The following is a 25,000-nucleotide window of genomic DNA, read 5'->3' on the forward strand; positions in this document are numbered from 1 at the left end:
ACACAATGGTGGTGACTGTGGGGATCGAACCAGTGACCTTCTGAGTACCAATGTATTATACAGAGCACTTATTACAGGGACAATCCCCCCGGAGCAACCTGGAGTTAAGTGTCTTACTCAAGGACACAATGGTGGTGACTGTGGGGATCAAACCAGCAACCTTCTGAGTACCAATGTATTATACAGAGCACTTATTACAGGGACAATCCCCCCGGAGCAACCTGGAGTTAAGTGTCTTACTCAAGGACACAATGGTGGTGACTGTGGGGATCAAACCAGCAACCTTCTGAGTACCAATGTATTATACAGTGCACTTATTACAGGGACAATCCCCCCGGAGCAACCTGGAGTTAAGTGCCTTACTCAAGGACACAATGGTGGTGACTGTGGGGATCAAACCAGCAACCTTCTGATTAACAGCCCTGTGCTTTAGCCACTATGCCACCATCACTCCATGTATACTCAAGTATATACTTAAGTAGTATGTAGTACGCTACATCATTCTGAAAATTGTAGTATGCTACATTAAACAGTACTATGCTAAATTACATTATAATTTGTTGGGAATGCATTATGCAGCAATACTTGTTTTAGTAGTATGCACAGATAAACAAAGTAGTATGTAGTATACTACATTATTCTGTTTGCTGTATGCTACATTAAACAGTAGTATGACAATACATTTTAATTGGTAGCAAATGCATTCTGCAATGATAAACCTTTCAGTAGTATGCACAGACAAACCAAATAGTGTGTAGTGTTACATTATTTTGTGTAGTATGCTACACTAAACAGTACTACAATAAATTGCATTGTAATTGCCTTTTGCACGCTAAATGTTTCAGTAGTATGAATGCATAAGCAAGTTTATAGTATACTATATTAAACAGTGGTATGATATATTACATTGTATAATTCATTAGAAATGCATTATGCAACAATCAACATTTCAGTAGTGTGCACTGATATACAAAGCACTGTAGTATGCTGCATTAGTTTGTAACCTGTAGTGTACTACATCAAACAGATGTATGTTACATTACATTGCATCATGCATTGATAAACAGTACTACACTACATCATTGTTACGTTATCTTATTTTGTATGTTTAATTAAGGAGTGTTCAGTAAAGTGCTAGCAACCATTCCTAACATGGCTAGTCTGATGAGATGAGACCATAAAATACCTTGAATAAGCCATGTGCACTGTTCCTCTGTCCCACCCAGAACGAGGCGTCCTCTGGTATTTCCATTAGAGGAACCGCTATCACTCGCTCATAGATTCTAAAGAGAAATGCCACCAACATAGACAATGTGTTAAAAAGTGATCGGTTTGAAGGAGTATTTGTGATAACGCTGCATTATTGAGGACTCTACCTGTTGCAGTCTACATAGAGCGCCACATGTGAAGCACTGATGGCCACCGAGACTTTGTGCCACTGGTCGTCGGCGAGCATGTACGGGAAAATCTCTGTGTACGTTTGCTTATCTTTCGTCTGGAAATGAAGACGCAGCTCACTCTTCTGCCCGCTACTCTCCAATTCCAACAATCTGCAGGAAAAACAAAAACCATGTATGTTAAACTATTAAAAGTGCAGTTGTTATCTTAAAGGAATAATTCACTTTTACTGATTGGAATAAAATAGCATATTGTGTGTTCAACGGAAGAAGAATGACAATTTCCATTCAACTGTAGTATGCTACATTAAACTGTAGTATGCTACATTAAACTGTAGTATGCTACATTAAACTGTAGTATGCAACATTAAACTGTAGTATGCAACATTAAACTGTAGTATGCTACATTAAACTGTAGTATGCTACATTAAACTGTAGTATGCAACATTAAACTAGCATATTGTGTGTTCAACGGAAGAAGTATGACAATTTCCATTTCTGGGTGAACTATCCCTTTAAATAGCTTCTTTTGTTTGTTTGTTTTGCCTGGTCTGATCCTTAAAAGTTATTTTGTTTGGTGTAACTAAATGTGTCCGGCTGTATAAGTCATATAAAATCATGTTTGACTTTTTCTAGCATTTTCTTCAATCAATAACAAACAATCAAAGCGAAACTCACGGCAGCTACAGAATCGAACACCGTTGCTTTGAGGGTTCAGCGGATGAATTAGCTATTTAGCTTCCATAGATTTTTCCTTTGCTAATACCACAGAGACTAGCGCTGTACTGTGTACAGCAAAACTGCTCAAACAGTTAAGAGGCTAATTAGTGGTGTTTGCTAAGTGGAGCCACTGTTATTATTGCTAACACTCGGGGGAAGGGATTTGAACAAACGAAACGTTCAGTGTGTAAGTTGTCTTGCAGCATTTGTGCTCCGGACATGAATGTTACCTTAAATCAGGTGTGCTGTTACTTTACTAAGAGATCAGACTTTCCATTTTCATCTAGTGGACGATAAAACGAGCGATAAATCCCATAGAATGAGGATGAGGGACACAAGTCATATCTAGAGACCAGAATACAAGTGGGCAACTGCCCACAACACCCTGGCAACCACATAGGAACACTAAAACAACATCCCAAATACTTTAGCAGTTTTTCAGGTATGACTTCATGTTCTGGTTCTGAAAAAAGCAAATAGACCTGCGTAACTTATTTTGTCAACCGCTCTCACTTATGGGACTTTTCCGCTGCATGGTACAACTCAACTGGACTCGGCGCGCTTTTTGGGGGGTTTTCCACTGTGGATAGTACCTGGTAACTGGTACTTTTTTAGTACCACCTCGGTCGAGGTTCCAAGCGAGCCGAGCCGATACTAAATGTGACATCATAACCCTGCTGATCACTGATTGGTCAGAGTGAATCGACACGCGACATCAATGCGCTAATTTTAAAGTTAGCAACAGCGATAGCAGTATCATTCGTTCACGTGACTTTCGAAATGTGAAAAAAAAATGGCTGTGCACAAAACCACGCCGTGGTCAATACACGAGGTGCAGACAGTCCACTCGTTAGCGACACCTACAATGAAACAAACGTACTCGCTCTCAAGTACGGGTCAGATTCAGGCTTAATTTTAAGGCCTGTGTACACCTCTATTTGAGATACGAACAGACCAGCACACAGAATGAGCGATGTTGTATATTTTGCAGTATCCGCAAAAACTAAAGCGGACCAAGGACATGGCCCTGTGGCACACCGCCAGCAGGAGGGGTACACACTTGCCTTAAACGACCTGAAAGTGTCTACCTTTCAAAATGTCTTTCGTTCAAATATCCCAAGAGTATCGCCACTAGACTAACATGCACCTCTCAAACTACTGAGGCTAAATGCAAATCCCATAAAACACCAAAGAAATACAGATTTAGGGGTTAAACCAACATTAAATAGCATATACAGACGAGTTTAAAGTACTCTTCACCTCACATTACAATGCAGTTCCTCTGTGTTACTTGTCTCTGTTGAGATTAAGGGGGAAAGCTGCCAACAAACTCATCAGCCTGTCTGCCTGTGCCGACTACCAATTTATATTTCCTCCCTTTCACAGAAAACTCCTCACGCTCGAAAGCATTATTCGAGAGAAGCCAATTACAGATACGCAGGTTTTGATTTATCTACAAACAGGCACCTAATGAGTTCTGTTCCACCTGCCTTGCACTTCTAGTCACTGCCTTTCCACTCACAAAGAAAGAGAATATCAATACCAGCCCGAGTCCACCCAAACGTCAGACCCACCTGTGTTATCGACTCCTAATTAACATCTTTCACAGGCATCTATTATGCACTGGCTTCAATAAGCACAGTTCAACGAGAACGATTAGAGTAAAAAGTGTTGCAGCTATAGTTCTGGGATGGTATTGTGCTGTTGTAGTCTTGTGAATGCTTTTGTTAGGGATGTTGTGCTTTTCAAACGGGTTGTAGAGACCCTTTTCTCGAATATACTCTTGACCTGATAACCCTGAAAACGCCTCCCGACTCTAAAACACATCTTGACTCCAAATTGCCAGCAATAAGAGACATTTTCGGACAACAGTTAGAGCTTCTGACTGAAATTTGATGATTGTACATTAAATAAAATACGATATATGGGCTTGATTGAATCCATCAAAAATGCATTGATTGTATAAAGTGGAGTGAGAGCTGAATGCGAGTTTGCTGAAACGTTTTTTTCTTCTTTAGAAATGTGCACAATGTTGCGATCAGAACGTAAATAAAGTCAGTTCTATCGGGAAGACACACAGGCTTGAGTCAAGTTTGAGATGCCATTTATTTGATAGATGTAAAACAGAAAGTAATGTCTCTTTTTGGCGTAGGCCCCGTCCGGCAGTCCGAGGGAGTTGTACCCGGAACCGTCATGTCCTGCCAGAGATAGGAGGCAGGGGCGAGGAGCCTACCCCCCTGTGGTACAGGGCTCAACGGGTGGTGCTGGGGTGGTGGAGGTTGCACTGTTAGCACGCCGAAACAGCAATTTGATAGATTGTGAGCAGACTTATAAAGCACTGGCTTACATGCGATTGGCTAGGAGTTACCCAGCTAATGATGTGATCATGTACAGCTGCTAGTCGTCCCGCTAGAACTACGCTCCACTTCCATTTTGGTTGCATGTTGACAGGTTTAATCTATTGTAGCATACTGTTACACATTTCCAATATCAACTGTTTTTAAATATCTTCATATGATGTTTTTGCGAACTTCGAGGGCAGCAGTGAAGCAGAATTGGATGTTTAAACAATCTTTCCGGATACAGACAGAGTTGTTGTTATTTCTGCTGAGTGCTGCTCTTCCACTTGACTCTGTGAGGAAAAACTTCTAATCAGTCTTTAGGGAGCGCCGGATGTGGACACAGCAGTGAGGTGAAGTTCTTGATGAGCTCAACAACACGCTAAGGGAGGCAGAATTCACCGCAGCTTGCAAGTCAAACCACTAAAAATGAGACCTGAATCTCGAGGGAATATTCTTGTTTCTTAATTCTCACACTTCGTCTACACACTACAATACATTCAGATACCAGGAACAATAACAGCTTACTTTGGCGAAACTTCTCAACTGGGTTTGCTTCACACAACTTGTCCATGTTAACCTCTAATGTCAAATTAGATATTTTTTGCATTGCTTTTGGTGTGTTCTTACCTCTGTTCTGCGTGATGCACGGACAGTATAACTCCAGAGTTCAGTTTCTCTTGCTTGAGCGTCAGTGCAACGGTGAACTCGCTCTTCCCGCGCAGTTTCTGCAGCATGCGGCCAGCGGCGTCATCGGGGACTCTCACGCTACGGGACGCACCTGCCGAGAGAGAATTCAGAACATTTCACGCAGACACCTCGACCATCACACAACATGAGCTCAGACATTGTCAGTGTAAAGGGGTTCGTTGTGGGGTAGGAGGAGGTAACGGGAAATGTGGGGCTTCAACTCAAAAGGTACGTTTTAATCAGGTAACACTCAAAAATAGCTTTTCAGCTTTCATGAACACAAGTTCGGTGGTTGAAGCGTGACTCTCTCTTTCCTCGCCTCTGGCATGGTTCCTCCTTATATCGCTCTCCCCAGTGCTTACTGCAATCAGAAACAGGTGTTTGACATTATAGCACTCAGGTGTGTGCACCCTTACCGCTTAAAGAAATAGACAAGATGTGGGCGGGTCCTGGGTAGCTCAGTGGTAAAGACGCTGGCTACCACCCCTGGAGTTCGCTAGTTTGAATCCAGGGCATGCTGAGTGACTCCAGCCGGGTCTCCTTAGCAACCAAATTGTCCCGGTTGCTAGGGAGGGTGGAGTCACATGGGGTAACCTCCTCGTGGTCGCTATAATGTGGTTTTCGCTCTCGGTGGGGCCTGTGGTGAGTTGTGCGTGGATCAGGGTTTCCGTTGTCCGGTAATTACCGGACATTGGCCGGTAAAAAAATTAAATGTCCGACAAAATTAAATCTCTCCGGTCAAATTGTCCGATTAAAATTGCCTAATAATCCCGTCCCCCTAACACAATCTGAATTTGAGAATAAGCCTAAAATGTATAAAGCAAAAATACACCGATCTCTTGCTATGTTATAAAGGAACAGGCTCTATCGTTTGAAAGTTATGAAACAACATCGCATGCTGCATTTCAAATAAAGCGCACGCCTAAAACGGCTGCAATATAGACCTAAACAACGAACGATTGAGTGAGACGTTTCAAATATGGCCAGGCCCAGGCAGACTAGCTTTAAAAGCTTTTTTCAGAGGCCAGACGATGGTGAATCAGGAACATCTCATTATAGATAGATCAGTGCTTCTAATCCGCGCATTCGTGCAGTTTTTTCTCTATCATCAAAACTGAATAGCCTATGTTCATCAGTGCATGGTTACAGTCTATATCAAGCAGGGACGCGTTTGTGTGCATTTTATTTTGTGATTTCACCGGAATTAATAGAGAGTCTCCATAACGGCGATAGATTGAAACGCAGCGTCCTAGTGAAGATTGCGCAACTCGCGCAGCGCGTCGTCCATGCAACTGATAGCAGCGGACACGAAGCTCAGCTTGATTTCAAAAACAACAGATTTTAGCGCTAGATCTCTTATTTAATAACGGACTAAATGAATGATCTGCTAGTTAACTGGAGATGTTTTATTTATTTGTATTAGGTACATCCGTGCCTCAATGTTTCAAAAAGTGAATGTGTGTGAAACCACAGTAAAAAACAATTGGCGTTGATTGATGCCAATCGGACGTTCATGTTTTTTTTTTCGTCTATTTGAAAGTTAAGCTAATAATAATATGTTGCATTCTATACGGCCTGATTATGTCATTTTTTAAGTTACATAGACTGCCTCCAGTTTTCCTCAACTTGACTAATTAAGAGGCGATATATTTGACCGGCATATCATCAAAATGTCCGTAAAACGAAACCTCGTGACCGGCACCATTTTTTTCTAGCGGAAACTCTGGCGTGGATGCCGCGGAGAATAGCGTGAAGCCTCCACACGCGCTACGTTTCCACGGTAACACACTCAACAAGTCACGTGATAAGATGTGCGGATTGACGGTCTCAGACGCGGAGGCAACTGTGATTCGTCCTCCGCCACCCGGATTGAGGCGAGTCACTACACCACCACGAGGACTTGCATTGGGAATTGGGCGTTCCAAATTGGGAGAAAAATGGGAGAAACAAACAACATGTAAACCGTCGTAGACACACTCTTGTACGATTATTCCTATGAGGCTCTATCAAAGTAGCACTAAAATAAAAAGCCCATAGCTAATTGTTATGTTGCAAACCAGCAACAGAAAACAACATAAACCAGCTTAGCTAGTTCAAGCTGGTTGAGCTGGTCTCCCAGTCTGGCCAAGCTGGTGTTTAACTGGTTTAGCTGGTCTGACGATGACAAGAGATGGTTAACAGAATGTTCACACTGTTCTGTACTCGTAACTGAGCACAGGTTATTAAACAAACATAATTGGGAGGGTTTATTGCATGATGGTGATGGTGATGAGTGTTTTCATTTTGGGGTGAACTGTTCGTTTAACTTTACATTGAGAAGTCTATTGAAGTCAAGCAGGAAAAGAAAGAGCATGTTTCATATGCGTGTACAGATCCTCCCAGCAAACAATCTCCTCCTCCTGAAACACGTGTGTCTGCCACTTTTTAATGGAGGCATCAATAAATGATCAACTCCCTCAGACGCGATCGCATCAAACGCGCAGCGGCTGCCGGGGGAGCCAGTGACACAGTTACGGGTTTCGGGCCGCGGCGTGTAATGAAGACATGCGAGACAACTTCCGGAGAAAAATAAAATCGATCAACTTTGAGCAGCAGAGAGGAAGTCCAATTAACAGTGATGCCAACCGATAACGAGATCTCACTTCAGACGGGCTTTTAATTAGTCTGTTTCTAGTTCAGTTAAGAACTGCTCTGCTCAGAGTCTGTCCATCCCCGGGACGATGTTTTTGGTGGAATCGAGGAAAAAAAATATATTTTATGGTATAAATACTGTATATATCATAAAAATAACAAAAATATTAATGAATTCTCTTTTTGGGGGGATTTCTCAGCAAATATAGATAGATATATGCAATTAATTGTGATTAATTAATCTGGATATAAAATATGATGTACTTAATTTGACTAAAAATGTTAACCATCTGACAAGCCTGACATGTAATATATACATATATATATAAATAAGTTATTAAGTGGTATATATTTACTATTTTAGTTTGCAATAATAGTAATATTTATTTGGTGTCTATCAATATGTGATAATATATTTTGTATAATCATAGTATATATATAAATATTATACATATGTACTATACTGTATTATACTGTATATTTGCTATACATATATAATGTATTATACTGTATGTGTACTATATATATATATATATATATATATGAGTATTTATGAATAGACCAAGAACAGGCCATCAAAACATGAACAATCACGGGCTGATGATTTCATTTGAAGGACTGCAAAGTGGCGTGTTTGAGTCTCGACCGATGCCCTTTAATTCCCAGCAGGACCGTGCGTCCTGTCTGAAAGCCTCTGAACTCTGATTAAAGACAGATCTTTCATTTCTGTGAAGCTCTACAGACTCTCCACGGGGGTCTTTGATGCTCGGGATATCCTCTGACATCTCCAAACCATGCGTCTCCATAGAAACAGCACTTCCCATGTGACTCCAACTCCTCTGCCACACCCAACCAAGTCGGATGTCGATGATTTCCTCAGTAGGTCAGTCTCAGTGTGGTTGAATCAATACTTTCGCCGCAGGAGATGCAAGCTGGTCAGATATCGGCAGGGACGTGTGAAGGGCGACCACCTGCTCCCTGCAGTCTGTGTTTTGTGTCACCGAGATTGTTCAGATCTAATGTGAGACACTACGGTGAGCAGAGGGAAATCTTTAAAGTGATTTAGTGCCGTTTTTCAGAGCGGCAGGGAGAGATCTGAGCTGTCCTCGAAACCAACGACAGCTGTCTTGCTGCTCAGTCAGTCAATCATTTGAAGGAATAGTTCACCCGAAAAGAACGTTCTACCAGTAGTTACTCACTCACATGTCATACTAAAGCGATGTCCACACTAATCCGTTCTCTTGTTTGAGTTCCCTAACATCATAGTTTTCCAAAGTATGTGTTAATGGATTTTCGAAACATTTTCGGTGGAGGAAAACACTGTTCTAGTGTTCATGAGAGGCGGAAACGTAGTAAAATCAATATCCGTTTAAATGCAAACATATCAATGATGTATCAATGACATCGTTTAGTCAACAAAACATATTTTTGATGACTATAATATGCAGAATGACCAAAACAAACGTGTCAAACTGTAACAGACGACACTTTAAACAAATATTCAAACATTTAGAAAAATGTCATATAGAAACATTTAATTATTCAAATATGTATCAGACATTGCTAAAAGAAAAACATGATTATTGCATTGTAAATATCTTAAAAAATAATTTATTTTCTTTATATTTTCGTTAGCAGTATGTTCGTGTGATTATCTTCATGATGCGTTGAACGAGCAAATGAACGATTTAACGAACAAACTAACGAATGAACGAACAAACGAACGATTGAACGAACAAACTATCGAACGAACGAACAAGCTAACGATTGAACGAACAAACTAACGAATGAACGAAAAACAAGATTAGTGCATTTTATGTCATACAAAATAGTTTATTTTCTTTATATTTTCATTAGCAGTATGTTCGCATGATTATGTTCATGATGCGTTGAACGAGTAAACGTACAATTGAACGAACAAACTAATGAACGAACGAAAAACAAGATTAGTGCATTTTATGTCATACAAAATAGTTTATTTTCTTTATATTTTCATTAGCAGTATGTTCGTGTGATTATGTTCATGATGCGTTGAACGAGTAAACGTACAATTGAACGAACAAACTAATGAACGAACGAAAAACAAGATTAGTGCATTTTATGTCATACAAAACAGTTTATTTTCTTTATATTTTCATTAGCAGTATGTTCGCATGATTATGTTCATGATGCGTTGAACGAGTAAACAAACGATTGAACGAACAAACTAACGAACGAACGAAAAACAAGATTAGTGCATTTTACGTCATACAAAATAGTTTATTTTCTTTATATTTTCCTTAGCAGTATGTTCGCGTGATTATGTTCATGATGCGTTGAACGAGTAAACGAACGATTGAACGAACAAACTAATGAACGAACGATTGAACGAACAAAATAACGAACAAACGAACGATTGAACGAACAAACTAACGAACGAACGAGAAACAAGATTAGTGCATTTTATGTCATACAAAACAGTTTATTTTCTTAATATTTTCGTTAGCAGTATGTTCGCGTGATTATGTTCATGATGCGTTGAACGAGTAAACGAACGATTGAACGAACAAACTAACGAACGAACGAACGAACAAATGAACGATTGAACGAGCAAACTAACGAATGAACGATAAACAAGATTAGTGCATTTTATGTCATACAAAATAGTTTATTTTCTTTACATTTTCGTTAGCAGTATGTTTGCGTGATAATCTTCATGATGCGTTCAACGAGCAAATGAACGATTCAAACTAACGAACGAACGATAAACAAGATTAGTGCATTTTATGTCATACAAAATAGTTTTTTCTTTATATTTTCGTTAGCAGTATGTTCACGTGATTATGTTCATGATGCGTTGAACGAGTAAACGAACGATTGAACGAACAAATGAACGAACGAACGAAAAACATGATTGGTGCATTTTAAATATCATACAAAATAGTTTTTTCTCTTTATGCAATATGTTCTTATTAAAATCGCATGTTATCTTCATGATGCGTTCAACAAGCAAACAAACAAAAAAGTGAATGAACAAACTAACGAACGAGCAAACAAAACCATTATTAGTGCATTGTGAATATTTTACAGTATTATTTTTTCTCGTCATATTTTCATCAGCAATATGTTCTCATTAAAATCACATGATTATTGTCATGATGTATCTGTTTCGACTCGTCATCGTTGACAAAATCAACAAACCCATGTCAATGAACATTTTCGGAAAAACAGCCAACATGTTCATGAAGTTGCTTCCCAGTGACCATGTACCCTGAAATCAACCGGGATACTAACAATACTGCCTTTCCTTTGGCGAGACTGATCAGATATAGCTCAGAGGCTTGGGTTCTTGTCTCGTGGAAACCAGGAAGTAATCGCATTTATAAATAATATTGAGCGTGAAACAGAGGTTGCATTTTTGCTCTGAAATTACGTTTTTACCCCACTGACGGCTAGGTTTAGGGTTGGAGTTTGGGTTAGGGTGTATAGTTAATATAATATGCATTCCCGTTTTAACTGTGACATCATTTTAACTAAAACCAACTCGCTTTTGGCGCCACCTTGTGGACATTTCATCCGGAAACTGGAGCTTGCATGTGCCAATACGTTCAACAACACTTCCAGCTTCGGCCGCTGTGTTAGGGATAGGTTGGGCTTTTTAACGAGCTTTGGCTGAAGGGAAGATTATCACATGTCCCATTAATCACACCATAGATCGTTAAAAAATAGTCAAAACCTTTAGGAAGATCCTGAGAAAGCTAAAAAGCGATTCTCTCATGGTGTTGCATGTAAAGCCGAGCCCTTGGGAGGCTGTGTTCTAATCTTATCCTCAGGACACATTCAATGCTGTAGAACAAAGAAGCTGACTCAGATGGAGCAAAATACATGCTGCTTTCTTGGGGGGGGGTGGGTGAACCAACCCCCAAATTCACATCTTTCCTTATTTTAATGCTACTGATTTTTCTCAGAGGCTTAACACAGACCTGGCTGAGAGTCATAAACATAAAAGATGATTCGTAGCGACTAAATTTAGATGGAAGAATCAAACAGGAGTGAATTGGAGATAATTTTGTCCCAAGACATACTCTATGTAAGAACGTCAACACAGATGCTTGTCAGATAGGTGGCATGAAAGAAATGTAGTACCTGATTTCATCCATGTGGAATTGATTGGACGGTAAAAAGTCTCTATAGACCGGTGGTTGAAAAATAAGAGGGTTTGATGACATCAGCTGAAAAGGAAAGTCGTTTCAGAGGCGGAGCGAAAAATTAACAAGACAAACGTGCACTCAAGATTTACGCATTTTATAAGAAAATAAAATAAAATAAAGAAAACCAACCCGGAGACTATTTAGCAGAGATGGGCCACTTCTATTAAAATGAATGGGAGAGGGGGTCTGGGTATCTCAGCGAGTATTGACGCTGACTATCACACCTGGAGTCGCGAGTTTGAATCCAGGGCCTGCTGAGAGACTCCAGCCAGGTCTCCTTAGCAACCAAATTGGCCTGGTTGCTAGGGAGGGTAGAGTCACATGGGGTAACCTCCTCGTGGTCGCTATAATGTGGTTCTCGCTCTCGGTGGGGCGTGTGGTGAGTTGTGCGTGGCTGTCGCGGAGAATAGCGTGAAGCCTCCACACGCGCTATGTCTCCACGGTAACACGCTCAACAAGTCACGTGATAAGATGCGCGGATTGACGGTCTCAGACGCGGAGGCAACTGAGATTCACCCTCCGTCACCCGGATTGAGTCACTACACCACCATGAGGACTTACAGCGCATTGGGAATTGGGAATTCCAAAATTCCCAAAAATTGGAATGCCCAACCGAGAAGCTCTAGTGCCAAACGGTCAACGGATGTAGAAAGGAAGTCCCGCCTTACGGTTATAAGAGCCAATGACCTTTTAGATACAGACATCACCTGTCAATCAACTCGCTAATGTGTATGCGCATTAGCTATACAAGCCGGGAACATTGTGTGTTTTAGCGTAATATGAGTTAAAGAAGCACCATTTATGATTCAAATAATCTCAGATTTAAATTGCTGATTTGATGTTCATTATCTTGACCAACCGAACGAACAAGCGAGCAACTAACAAACTAACTAACAAATGGATGAAAGAAAAACATTATTAGTGCAACGTAAATATCTTACAGTATAATTTTTTCTCATATTTTTGGCAGTACTATGTTCTAATTAAAATGTACGTTTTTAATTGAATTTAATTGAATTTGTTAGAAATGAAATTGAAATGCATAAATCTACATTGAAAGAAAGTGCACTGATGAATCGTTCAAAATAAGGATCGCGTATTATCGAAATTAATTCTGCATGGCAGTGACGTACTCCTGCCCTATGAAACTCTTCTGATATTATCGCACGTTTACCCGCCAGTTTTCATTTTACTGTAGATATATAATTTTTTGGTTACATTGTACTATCATGATGATATTTTAGATCCCTAACCCAACCCTTATTTCTAAACCTAGCCAGTAATAAAATATATAATAACAATAAAAAAAAACATGTAACCGACGGGCAGGGCTGGACTGGCAAGCTGGCATAGCGGGCATTTTCCTGGTTGGCCGATGCACTTTGGGGATGATCAGGGCCGGACTGGCTATCTGGAGAACCGAGGAGGCCCGTGGGTCGGCTGTGAAACGTGCCGAATGGGCCGTGATAAGCTAAAGTGAGCTGCCGCTTATGCAGAACGGACCACAAAAAGGTGCAGCGATATGCTGAAAAGCACAGCGAACACCCCCCCATGTAATATCACGGCCAGTCCAGCCCTGCCGACGGGTACATTTAGCCACAATAATCCTCTGAACATTACATCATTATATTGATGTTTTTGAACCCCTCTCTCCACCTTTTTTCGGTGAACTGTCCCATTAATTGCTCCAGCAGAGTTATCTGTGATTACAGTCCAGCACTGCTGCTTTTGACCGTACAGCCCATTTAGCGTGACCGATATGACCGAAATCTCCCGCTGATATTTGCATCCATTAATTATGAAGGCTGCACATCTTTTCAGAATCTCTGACAGTGTGTGACAGCGCCGTAGCTGGTCAAGGGCACCTTCAGTCCTGATGGGACGCTCGGTGACCCTCAGTCTGCGGTTCACTCCTCTCTCTCTCTGACAGCTGTGTGGCTCTGAGACTCTGAAAAGGGCGGCCACATTTCTCGTCCCCTATGCTGCGAAAGCCCAAATCTCAAAGGGGTCGCGGGACTAGAATTAAAAGACTCGCAAATCACACAAGAGATCCTTCCAGACTCATCTCGTGAAAATGGCATGACTGGGACAGGACAGGAAACGACCTTGATATGGACGAGCTGGACAGATAATCTTTTAGAGACTTGAACATTCTAACACCGTGTTTGAGGTCCAAATCCCGACTCTGACTCTTTCCTCCTGCATGAATGCTCTGACGTCCCAATTAGGAGGGAAAGTTTGAGCCTGTGGCAGATTTGATCCCACTGGTCTCGCCAGTCTTCCCTCTTCACTTAGAGCATCACCAACACTCCAACAAGAAATATGGCATTTAATGCCTGAAATGAAGCACTCTGTGCATGTGTGAGTTTGCATTCGCTGCATGGGTGTGGGCACAAATACAAGATGATTTTCTGCAACATTAGTGTGAACAACAAACAAACTAGAATAGCAAAGAGGAGTTACTGACAAAGACAGAAAGAGACAGAACATGTCTGCTGAGAGTTCATTAAATCACATGATCGGCCTTTTATTTACATTCGCCCGCCGGGTAGAGCTCGAGACTCTAGAAGCGGATGTTCAACCCATAGAGTCTACGTTACATGTAGCATTCCAGTCAATATATCGCAAAAGATCGATGATCATTGGACGAGAGTTTCCAAACACGTCATTTATGCATTAGAGTTTTAGCAATGGATCTGCGTGTGATTGCCTCTTGGACACTGGGCTTTCGATCAGCGTATTGTTGTCCCGCCTGGAAGCCCGCCTTCTCTACGTGATGCTTGTGATGACGAGCTCTCGATTGGGCGGGACTTGACAACAAAGCCACATGAAATGTAAAAGCACCGAGGTCGAAACCAAAGACGGCCATTAAAATGTAAACGATGATTTCGTCATGATTTAAATTTGGCTTTTAAGTTGAAATGTGTCATTTCTGTGCAAGCAGGAGGCGAGAACCAGCTTGACGATATAAATAATAGTTTCATGAAAAACGAAACAAAAAGACAAACACACACAGGTGTCGGACAGCTGCCAGTAAGTCTCCAGTTGGCCTTTATCCCTCTCTGAGGCTTGATTAGCCTGATTAGGGTGTGTAGCATCACGACCCGGCCCCGCCCTCCACCCTGCCACATTCCTCCCTCGTTCTCTCAGGTTGGGGAGCCCCCGGCATGACGTACACCCCCTCTTTCCCTGGGGAGGGGCATGCCTAACACCCCGTCTGCCGGCAGGTCATCCCTGTCTACAAGGATGAGGAAGGGGACAAGGGAAGGGAAACAAATATAAAATATGGCACCCACACACCGTAACGGCGATCGTGCAAAAAAAAAAGACTTACTCGCCAGTAACTTGGTCCTCGGCCACTCCTCCACCCTCTAACGGACGACAGCCGCGCCTCCCCGGATGGATCGGAGGCAGACCTCCGGCCCCTGGCAGACAGAACACCCCGCTGCATTTTTGGTGGACGGTAGGGGTCTCCCCCGCCCCTGGCAGTGGTAACCGCTCCAGACGGTTGGGAGCCCCTCCTCCCCTCGCGGTCGGCGGCAGTTCCTCCGCTTCCAGGGGGCCGTGGCTGCTCCGTTGGGGTGGATGGTAGTGGCGAGGACTCTACTACTGCGCATCCCTCCTCTTCCCGGATTTCGGCACCAGTGTAAAGGGGGTTTAGATGGACAAAGAGGAGACGAGAACCGGCTTAACAATATAAATAGTAATTCATTAAATATAAAGACACACACAAAACACAAACGTGTCAGACAGCTGCCCGTAAATCTCTCTCTCTGTCCCGCTGCAGTCTCCAGTCGGCCTTTATCTCCCTCTCTGAGGCTTGATTAGCCTGATAAGGGGCCAGGTGTGTAGCATCACAACCCCGCCCTCCGTCCTCCGCCCTGCCACACTCACCAAACGATTCGCAATCTGAGGTTCCTTAACTGGGCCGGACGTAGCAACATTGGCTCAACCAATGGCGTTAGTTTGCGGCAGGACTATCGGTTTGGCGATCATTAGAAAGTTTCTGCATAAGAAAGTTTCAATGTATTTAAACAAATTGTCAAGGCTTTACCCAAACTGCAACATCAATATGTTGCAATATTCAAATCTCTTTTAGTTTATCTGTAAATTACAGCATGCAAAACATCTGCTTGTTACACAACAGTCTGGCGCATTGCTTTTATTCAGTTTTATCCCCAGCGTAGCAACTGCAGTGTCAAGCAGATCTCGCAAGCAAAACCTCTGAATTGCATAACTTACAGTGCACAAACCTTGCGACTTGTTGCATTAGAACGCAGTTCTCAAGTTCAGATCATTATTAGTCAACACCAGAAATGACTGGACTGGTTGTTCACTCTATACACACAGTTTTAACAGAGACGAGTGGATTGTCTGAGGACTAGTCTGATTATGTGTCCTATTATATTCTCCAGCGTCTCTTTCTATGAAGTGTCACGGCCCTTTTGTTTCCAGAGAGGCTCTCAATAGTCACGGGCCCCTCGAGGGGCCGTTCAATCCATAGAGACGAGACACAAAACAAACAGCGAGCATTAGAGGCATTTTAACGCTTCAGCAGCTGTTGGGTTATTATGAGCAGTTTGGGTAGATGTGCTTGTTTACATATTTTAAGTGGCTCAAAATAATAATAATAATAATAATAATAAGTACGAGTAAAATTAATGATGAACATCTAATATTTTAATTGCAATTAAAAAAACGTTCAATGCAATGTGATTTACATTCCAATCAGTGCATTTAAAGTGATAGTAGTTCACCCCAAAAAAAGCAAATCTGTCATTATTTACTCACCCTCATGTCGTTAAAATCTGTATGTTGTTATTTTGGAGAAGTCTGAAGTGTTGTCTTTTAAGAGCTCGGCATACTGTATGTGGACAACAGCTGTTAGATTTCTTAAAAAATGTCTACTTTTGTGTTTGCGAATCCTCCGAACATGAGCGTGAGTAAATAATGGCGTGTTTCTCCAGCTCCATCGATTATTTTTGGTGCTTTTTAAAATGCCTTTTATGTCTAGATTTGACTGTTTTAGTCTCGTCCCAGACCTTCAGTATAAAACTATGAAAATCCATTAGAAAAATATGAATTATTACATGTTTAAAACTATGACCATCTTAAAAAAGAGGAACCATTTTGAAATGTATTGTATGACATTTTGTCCAAAATGACGACAGTCCCGCAAGTGTGGCGTCAATTTCATCACACTAAACAATTTCCCCCCTAATAAAGTTTTCTCAAAAGTTAGAGTACTTCTTAAAGGGACAGTTCACCCAAGAATGAAAATGATCTCATTATTTACTCATCCTCATGATGAAAAATAGAAAAAATGTCTCAGCTCAGAAGGTCCTTACAATGCAAGTGGATGGTGATCATTACATTTACATTTATGCATTTGGCAGACGCTTTTATCCAAAGCGACTTACAGTGCACTTATTACAGGGACAATCCCCCCGGAACAACCTGGAGTTAAGTGTCTTACTCAATGAACACAATGGTGGTGGCTGTGGGGATCAAACCAGCAACCTTCTGATTACCAATGTATTATACAGAGCCCTTATTACAGGGACAATCCCCCCGGAGCAACCTGGAGTTAAGTGTCTTACTCAAGGACACAATGGTGGTGACTGTGGGGATCGAACCAGCAACCTTCTGATTACCAGTTATGTGCTTTAGTCCACTACCCCACCATCACTCCAGAATTTTAAAGCTCCAAAAATCCCAGATAGTCAGTATAAAGTCATCCATACGACTGCAGCGGTTAAATTAATGTCTTCTAAAGGGATATGATCACTTTTGGTGACGCACGTTTGTCACAGCCGGAAGAGAAGCGCTGTTTACAAGTGAGAAGGAGGAACGATGTCCAGAAGCTTCGTTGGTTTTGGTTTGAGTAATTTGAACTATAATCCATCGCTTCCGAGTAAGCAGTGGTATGTGCAAGTACACGTGATCACGTGTTTCCAACGCGATTACATCACACGCATATACCGTTCCTGACAGGAAGTGTTTCTGTGTTGTTTTGATAAGGAGCTCTGACGTTATGATGGCAGATTCCCACTCTAGAAAAGCCGGTTGCTACGTGACTTTAACAGGTATTTGAGCAGCCGGCATCAGAACAACTCTGTCTCTGCAAACTCTATATTTATCGCATTAAATTGTAGCTTTTGTGGTTTAATAATCTCACTAGGACGTGACGTGATTTTAATCTGTGCGCTGAATGTTTACATAATGACATTCGTACGTCAGATGGTATCGTTTTTTGTTATCAGAGCGTTTTTAGCAGTACGAGTACCAGTACATGAGCGCGGTATCGGACCTGATAGCAGTATCGGTATCGATGCATCCCTAATAAAATGTCAGCTTTGAAATTAGCCTTTGGCCATTGTATACGTTAAACTTGAAATGTGACATTAATCTCCAGTAATGGACATTGTTAGGAGACAAATTAAATCAACTAGTGAGAGTGAAAAGTGACAAAACTTTACTTTCTAGAAGCCCACAGGGATAAAAGTGCCCGGGTGTTTTTGGCGGATTATGACTTTAAGCTGATACATTCATGAACCCAATGGATCAGATCCCAGACGGAACACGTCCACTGTCTCTGACTTTGGGAAAACCTGGCATTGTCAATACTAAAATGAATATTGTAAAGGCAATTCCTGTGTGATGACCCCCGTATCTTTGAGCTCTTCGGCTGTTGGGTATTAAACACAGATAAATTAAGTGGGTTTTACCTTGAAACAGGAACGCTCTCGTATCGTCATGGAAGCCTTGCACCTGTGTCACTCCAGCAAACCCTTTTCCCGGACTGAATTCCTGGAACACGCTGATCCGAACCGCTGGATCCACGCCGAATGCAGCGACTTCAACACAATCACAATATATACCATTAAAACTGATCCTGTATATAACAACATGGCATTGTTTATGCTATAGACCCGAGTTTCCACACCCTTTGACCAACGGATTTCAATGAGGATTCCAGTCATTTGGGATCACTGGATAAGGATTTTTCTAAATTATTGTGTAAAGATTGCAGATTACAATTGACAAAGAGCCCGTTAAATATTTACAACCTACATAGAACTGAATATAACTAATATATATGTTCAGTATAGAAAATACCATGACCCTTCCATGACTTCTCAATGATATAACCAATTTCCATGACTTTTCCAAGCATTTAAATCAAAATCTGATGATATTCCCAGGTTGTCCATGACTGTGAGAAACATGTAGACTAATTATTACATATTGGAATAATTAATTACAACAGCCATGACAAAAATAGTGATAAATTACTAACTGTATTGCATAATAATGACCTATACTGTTTATTACGCGTTATTACATGTAATTACTATGTAATTACATTGTAACAAGGACACAAAGTGCAACTGAAACACATTCTAAATTACAAGAACACTTTGTATCACATTTTGAGAGGAAATAAACCTTTACATATGTGATTACTCCTATAGATGCATGGAATGAACAGCTACTAAATTAGGATCATATATATATATATATATATATATACTGCCTCAGCCTACCTGATGCCACGTAAAATAATCCAACAAAAAACTGCAATAATCCCATTGTGAATGATCAAATTAGTCCATGTTGTAATCTGCTCCTCAGAAAAACGCGCACAAATTCAATCACGTGCAAGCAGGTCCGATTCTCCTCATTCAAACATTCCCAAAGGATGAGGAGAGCATCTCCAGCACTTAAAGATTCCGGTGAATGCGCGTGAATATTCCGTAAAGAGAAGCGCGGGAGCCGCACAGGTGGTTTTGGTGATTGCGCACCGCACAGACTGCAGATCCAGCAGCCAGCGTGAAACTAGCTTCCCCTGGAGCTAATGTGTGTGTGTGAGAGAGAGAGAGAGAGAGTGTGTGTGTGTGAGAGAGAGAGAGTGTGTGTGTGTGTGAGAGAGAGAGAGAGAGTGTGTGTGTGAGAGAGAGAGAGAGAGAGAGAGAGAGCGAGAGAGAGAGTGGATAGATAGAGCTCGAAATCCCCCTAGTGGCGCGTTGGCTCTTATGGAACGCGTCTCGCGCGTATCTCAAACTTTGAGCGCGCCGCTGTTCCCGAACGCGCGAGATGAGACGCGTCGCCAAAGCTGCATCACTAACGCGTGTTTGACATGCATAAAATGTGAAACTATGTTTTATTATGGATCCCTGATGTAACTCTGTTATGTGCGGGGAGATTGGGAAAGCTACATATACATAAAACAATCAACACTTCACATGAACTTTAATTACAATAACTATCATTATTAGGACATTACTGGTCAGTTAAGTGCATGCAGATACAGACATGTTATGAAACTTTAATATAGCCATTTATCAATGCATCCAGCCCACATAGGGCAGACGGGGGCTAGTTGTCACAAGGGCTATATCTAAAAATAAATAAATAAAAAAATAAAGGTTTTGGTGTTTCATAATTTTCTATGTTTCAATATAGCTGAAAAGCCATTAAATACACTCCAAAAAAATATTTTACACTATTTAAAAAAATAATAATTTGTATTTTATTTTCATAAAAAAATACCATCCATTTGAATTATGTAATCTTGACTTAATTAAATCAGTCAAACTGAACATGTCATTTTATTTAATTTAAATGCATAATTCTTTCAAATATGTTTTTTTGGGATGCTTTTTACACCTTTTCGAGACCTAAAATGTCTTTTTTTTTTTACTTTAGATTTACATGAAAATGAAAGAACAGCAGATTTAAAAAGATGACCCTGATAAACCTTCACTGGACCTAAATGTGTGACAACTTGCCCCAGTATCGCCCGTATTCTCATATCAGCAGGTCTGTATTCATAGACAGGTAAACGGTGCTGACCTGCTATTGTTCCCGTGAGCGAGTTCAATGTTCCTGATGTTACCTTTAAAAGGATTTGTTGGTAGTCGAATGTACTGAAGTTGATTTAGACATTAGTGAAGCACGTTTGATATATTTTGGTACCATACCAAACTGGTCTTTTAAACACTACTAATGTTAATGTACTGATGTACATACATAATTAAACATTGTCTCATATTCTCCTCCTTGACTCAATTTAAACCTGATCTTAGACTGAACTATTTCTTTTCATAAAACATGTTCCTTGTCTTCCTGTGAGTGATTCACCAGTGCATGTTATTCTAAAGAGAAATCATTTGACACAGTCTGACACATTTGTAGCGCTGTGAGTTCTGTGGTTTGTGTTCCACTGTTTGAAAAGAGTTTGATGAGTCTCTCCTGTTTAACAAAAACCAGAAACTGTCCCAGTAAATCAAGCGATCCAGCTGTGTTTGGCTCAGAACAGCGGCGACTGTCTCGGCTCTGGTGACCCATTTGGCAACGTTGAAAGGCCAGTGAGTCTAATCTAAGACCCAGCGGACATTATGAATTCTGTCCTTGATGTTTGGTGGTGAAACTCTGCTCACATTCCCGGCTAATCCCAACACGAGAACAATCAGGAACAGTTCACCCAAAAATGAAATTCTCTCATCATTTACTCACCCTCATGCCGTCCCAGATGTGTGGCTTTCTGTATTCACCAGAACACAAATGAAGATTTTTAGAAGAATATTTCAGCTCTGTTGGTCCATACAATGCAAGTGAATGGTGACCAGAACTTTGAAGCTCCAAAAAGCACATAAATGCAGCATAAAAGTGTTATCCATACGAATCCAGTTCACATTTCGCGAGGGGACGATGATGTTTCAGGTGCGATCTGCAGTATTGAAAAGTGAGAATTAATTTCTACTATTCTGTGTTGGAGTCTCTGGTCAAAATCATAAGAAGTTCTTCATGTACCATGGTGTTTTGGCCCTACATGGGACTCCAAGGTACTAAAAGAAGGGTATTATGATGTTAAAATGAGGTCAGTTACACTGTATTGCTATGGTACCATGTACAACCCTGGTAATATTATGGTACAAGGTACTTTAATGCTTGTCACAGCACAGGTGGGACCATTTGTGTTTAAGCTACAGCAGTGACATCATGTCCTAATATAATACAACACTGACCTCTAGTGAAATAAAACTGACGCTTGCGTGTTCACAGGGTGAGAAAATGTCAAGTTACTGTTGGCTTCTTCTAAACCTTAGACAACATAACATTACATAACATTAATTCAACTATAAGTTGTATTGCTCAGAGGTTGCTCTTTCATAGCTCTGGAGATTTAAAGGGACAGTGCATCCAAAAATGTAAATACTCTCATCATTTACTCGCACTCATGATATCTCAGATGTGTGACTTTCTTTCTTCTGCAGAACACAACTGAAGATTTTTAGAGGAATATTTAAGCTCTGTTGGTCCATACAATGCAAGTGAATGGTGACCAGAGTTTTGAAGCTCCAAAAAGCACATAAAGGCAGCATAAAAGTAATCCATATGACTCCAGTGGTTTAATCCATGTCTTCAGATGTGATATGAGAGGTGTGTGTGAGAAACAGATCAATATTTGAGCCATTTTCTTAATATAAATCTCCACTTTCCAATTTTATACAAGTCTGTCTGTTCATCCATCCATCTGCCTACCTACCTGTCTCTCTGTTCATCTGCCAATCCGTCTGCCTATCTACTTGTCTGTCTGTCCGTCTGCCCATCCATCTGTCTATGAACCTGTCTGTCTGTCTGTCTATTTATCTATCTACCTGTTCGTCCGCCCATCCATCACAATATCTACCTGTCTGTCTGCCTGTCTATCTATCTACCTGTCCATCCATCCATCCGTCCGTCTGTCTGTCTGTTCGTCCATTCACCCACCTGTTTTTCTGTCTGTATCTATCTATCTAATTGTCTGTCTGTTCGTCCACCCATCCATCTGTCTGTCTGTCTGTCTGTATAGCTACCTGTCTATCTGCCTGTCTATCTGTCTACCTGTCCATCCATCCATCCGTCCGTCTGTCTGTCTGTTCGTCCATTCACCCACCTGTTTTTCTGTCTGTCTGTCTATCTATCTATCTAATTGTCTGTCTGTTCGTCCACCCATCCATCTGTACATCTGTCTGTCTGTCTGTCTGTATATCTACCTGTCTATCTGCCTGTCTATCTGTCTACCTGTCTGTTTTTCTGTCTGTCTGTCTGTTCATCTGCCCATCCTTCTGTATATCTACCTGTCTGTCTGCCTGTCTGTCTATCTATCAACTTGTCTGTCTGTTTGTCCATTCACCCATCTGTCTTTCTACTTTCTACTGTCTGTCTTCTTGTCTCTCTGTCCGTCTGCTCATCTGTCTGTATATCTACCTGTCTTTCTGCCTGTCTATTTGTCTAATTTTCTGTCTGTCTATCTATCTATCTGTCTACCTGTCAGTCAGTCTGTCTGTCTATTTATCCCCATTTTTTTCTCTCCAATTTTGCTATTTGGAAATTCGCAAATATCGCCACCTACTGGTCAGGGCTGGACAAAGGTGGAGATTTAAAGTAAAAACAGAATTTAATATTGGTCTGTTTCTCACACACACCTATCATATCTCTTCTGAAGACATGGATTAAACCACTGGAGTCATATAGATTACTGTTATGCTGCTTTTATGTGCTTTTTGGAGCTTCAAAATTCTGGTCACCATTCACTTGCATTGTATGGACCAACAGAGCTGAAATATTCCTCTAAAAATCTTAATTTGTGTTCTGCAGAAGAAAGTCACACACATCTGGGATATCATGAGGGAGAGTGAATGATGAGAGTATTTTCATAAATAAAAGTGAAAAATAATAATAAAATATTACTTTTACAGCTATAATACACACCTACTTTTGAAAGGCTGTCTGATCCATGCTAACCAGTCATGCATTGTCCTGTTCAGTGCTGCTACGAACATGAACTATAAATATGTCAATAAATACATGTTTATTTCATTTTATTTGAATAATCTGCATTTGTCAATTTACAATGTACACTTTATGCAAAATTAAAAATAAACACTACAGCAATTAGTTACTGAAATCATCTTATAAAGAGTTCAGTGACTGTCCTGATGGGACTACAGGAGGTAACGACCATTCGAATCAGAATTACACTTTATTACACTTCAGATCGTCCATCTGAAAAGTAATCAGCTTATTAAGGCATATTTAACAATATTAACATATTCTAGCAAGACATTTCCATGTTTGAGTCCCTTATCTTGCTGTCACATAAGTCCCACATTATGTTTGCTCTGGTCCGGTGTCTCTGGTCCGGCTGTGGACAGGTGAGTGTGTGTCATCTGTGCTGGAGTTCTTCTGTGCGTCCACCGGTTCTGATTCGCTCCAGACCGTCAGTCGCTCAATCGCTGGTGGCGTATACGTGCTCGCCTTCTCTCTACAGTTCCTCCATTTCATTCGGCGGTTCTGGAACCAGATCTTCACCTGCGAAACACACGACCCATACTCATCAAACAGAACTGAGTTACGGAGAGTAAACACAACAGTCTCTGTAGAATATCTCACAAATGACTTTCTCAGAAAAGGGAAAAACTGATTCTCTAAGCACTTGCGATTGAGTTCAACTATTGTGAAAATGTAAATGAAGACACTGGCACTATACGGCACACAAAGTCAATTATTCTCGTATAAATTGCGCCTCATTCACAAAACTCAATGCTATTTGCCTGGCCATATTAACACCCCGCTATTCCCAAAACATGTCTGAAAATATCTGACCTGTGTCTCTTTGAGATGGAGCTCTGTCGCCAGTCTGTTGCGATCTGTCTTGCTTATATATTTCTGTCTGCGGAAGGTTCTCTCCAGTTCTTTCCTCTGTTCCTCGGAGAACACGGCCCGCCGCAGAATTCCCGGTCTGGATCTGGAGTTCATCGCTGGACTCCACAGTGTAGAACTGACGCCCTCTAAAGAGCAAAGGGAAAAATGTCCCCTGACATCAATAAACTAAATGCATCAACAAGCACAATATTACATAATCTTCCAAAATACATTTATATGAAAGACATTCAGAATTCACAGACGAAGAGATGGTCAGACAGACAGACAGACCGATCGATCGATAGGCAGGCAGACAGACAGACAGACAGACAGATAGATA

The 25,000-nt window shown here is 41.0% G+C and overlaps 2 protein-coding genes across 2 annotated transcripts in view; both read right to left on the bottom strand.

The window, feature by feature from the left end:
- The window catches only part of LOC127640129 (protein kinase C-binding protein NELL2), a 98,254-nt gene extending 78,408 nt beyond the window's left edge, over positions 1-19,846 (bottom strand). Inside the window, exons 1-5 of the mRNA XM_052122537.1 lie at positions 19,515-19,846; positions 18,696-18,824; positions 5,087-5,237; positions 1,377-1,550; positions 1,187-1,283 (exon numbers count right to left, since the gene is read on the bottom strand). Coding sequence (XP_051978497.1) covers positions 1,187-1,283; positions 1,377-1,550; positions 5,087-5,237; positions 18,696-18,824; positions 19,515-19,560 — 597 coding nt within the window. The 5' untranslated portion in view covers positions 19,561-19,846. The remainder of the gene's footprint in view (positions 1-1,186; positions 1,284-1,376; positions 1,551-5,086; positions 5,238-18,695; positions 18,825-19,514) is intronic.
- Positions 19,847-24,126: 4,280 nt separating this feature from the next.
- LOC127640210 (homeobox protein DBX2-like) overlaps positions 24,127-25,000 on the bottom strand; it is a 7,685-nt gene continuing 6,811 nt past the window's right edge. The window contains exons 4-5 of the mRNA XM_052122665.1: positions 24,622-24,806; positions 24,127-24,327 (exon numbers count right to left, since the gene is read on the bottom strand). Of these exons, the coding sequence (XP_051978625.1) occupies positions 24,127-24,327; positions 24,622-24,806 (386 nt within the window). The remainder of the gene's footprint in view (positions 24,328-24,621; positions 24,807-25,000) is intronic.

Source organism: Xyrauchen texanus, chromosome 49 (assembly GCF_025860055.1).
Source record: "Xyrauchen texanus isolate HMW12.3.18 chromosome 49, RBS_HiC_50CHRs, whole genome shotgun sequence".
Lineage (NCBI taxonomy): Eukaryota > Metazoa > Chordata > Actinopteri > Cypriniformes > Catostomidae > Xyrauchen > Xyrauchen texanus.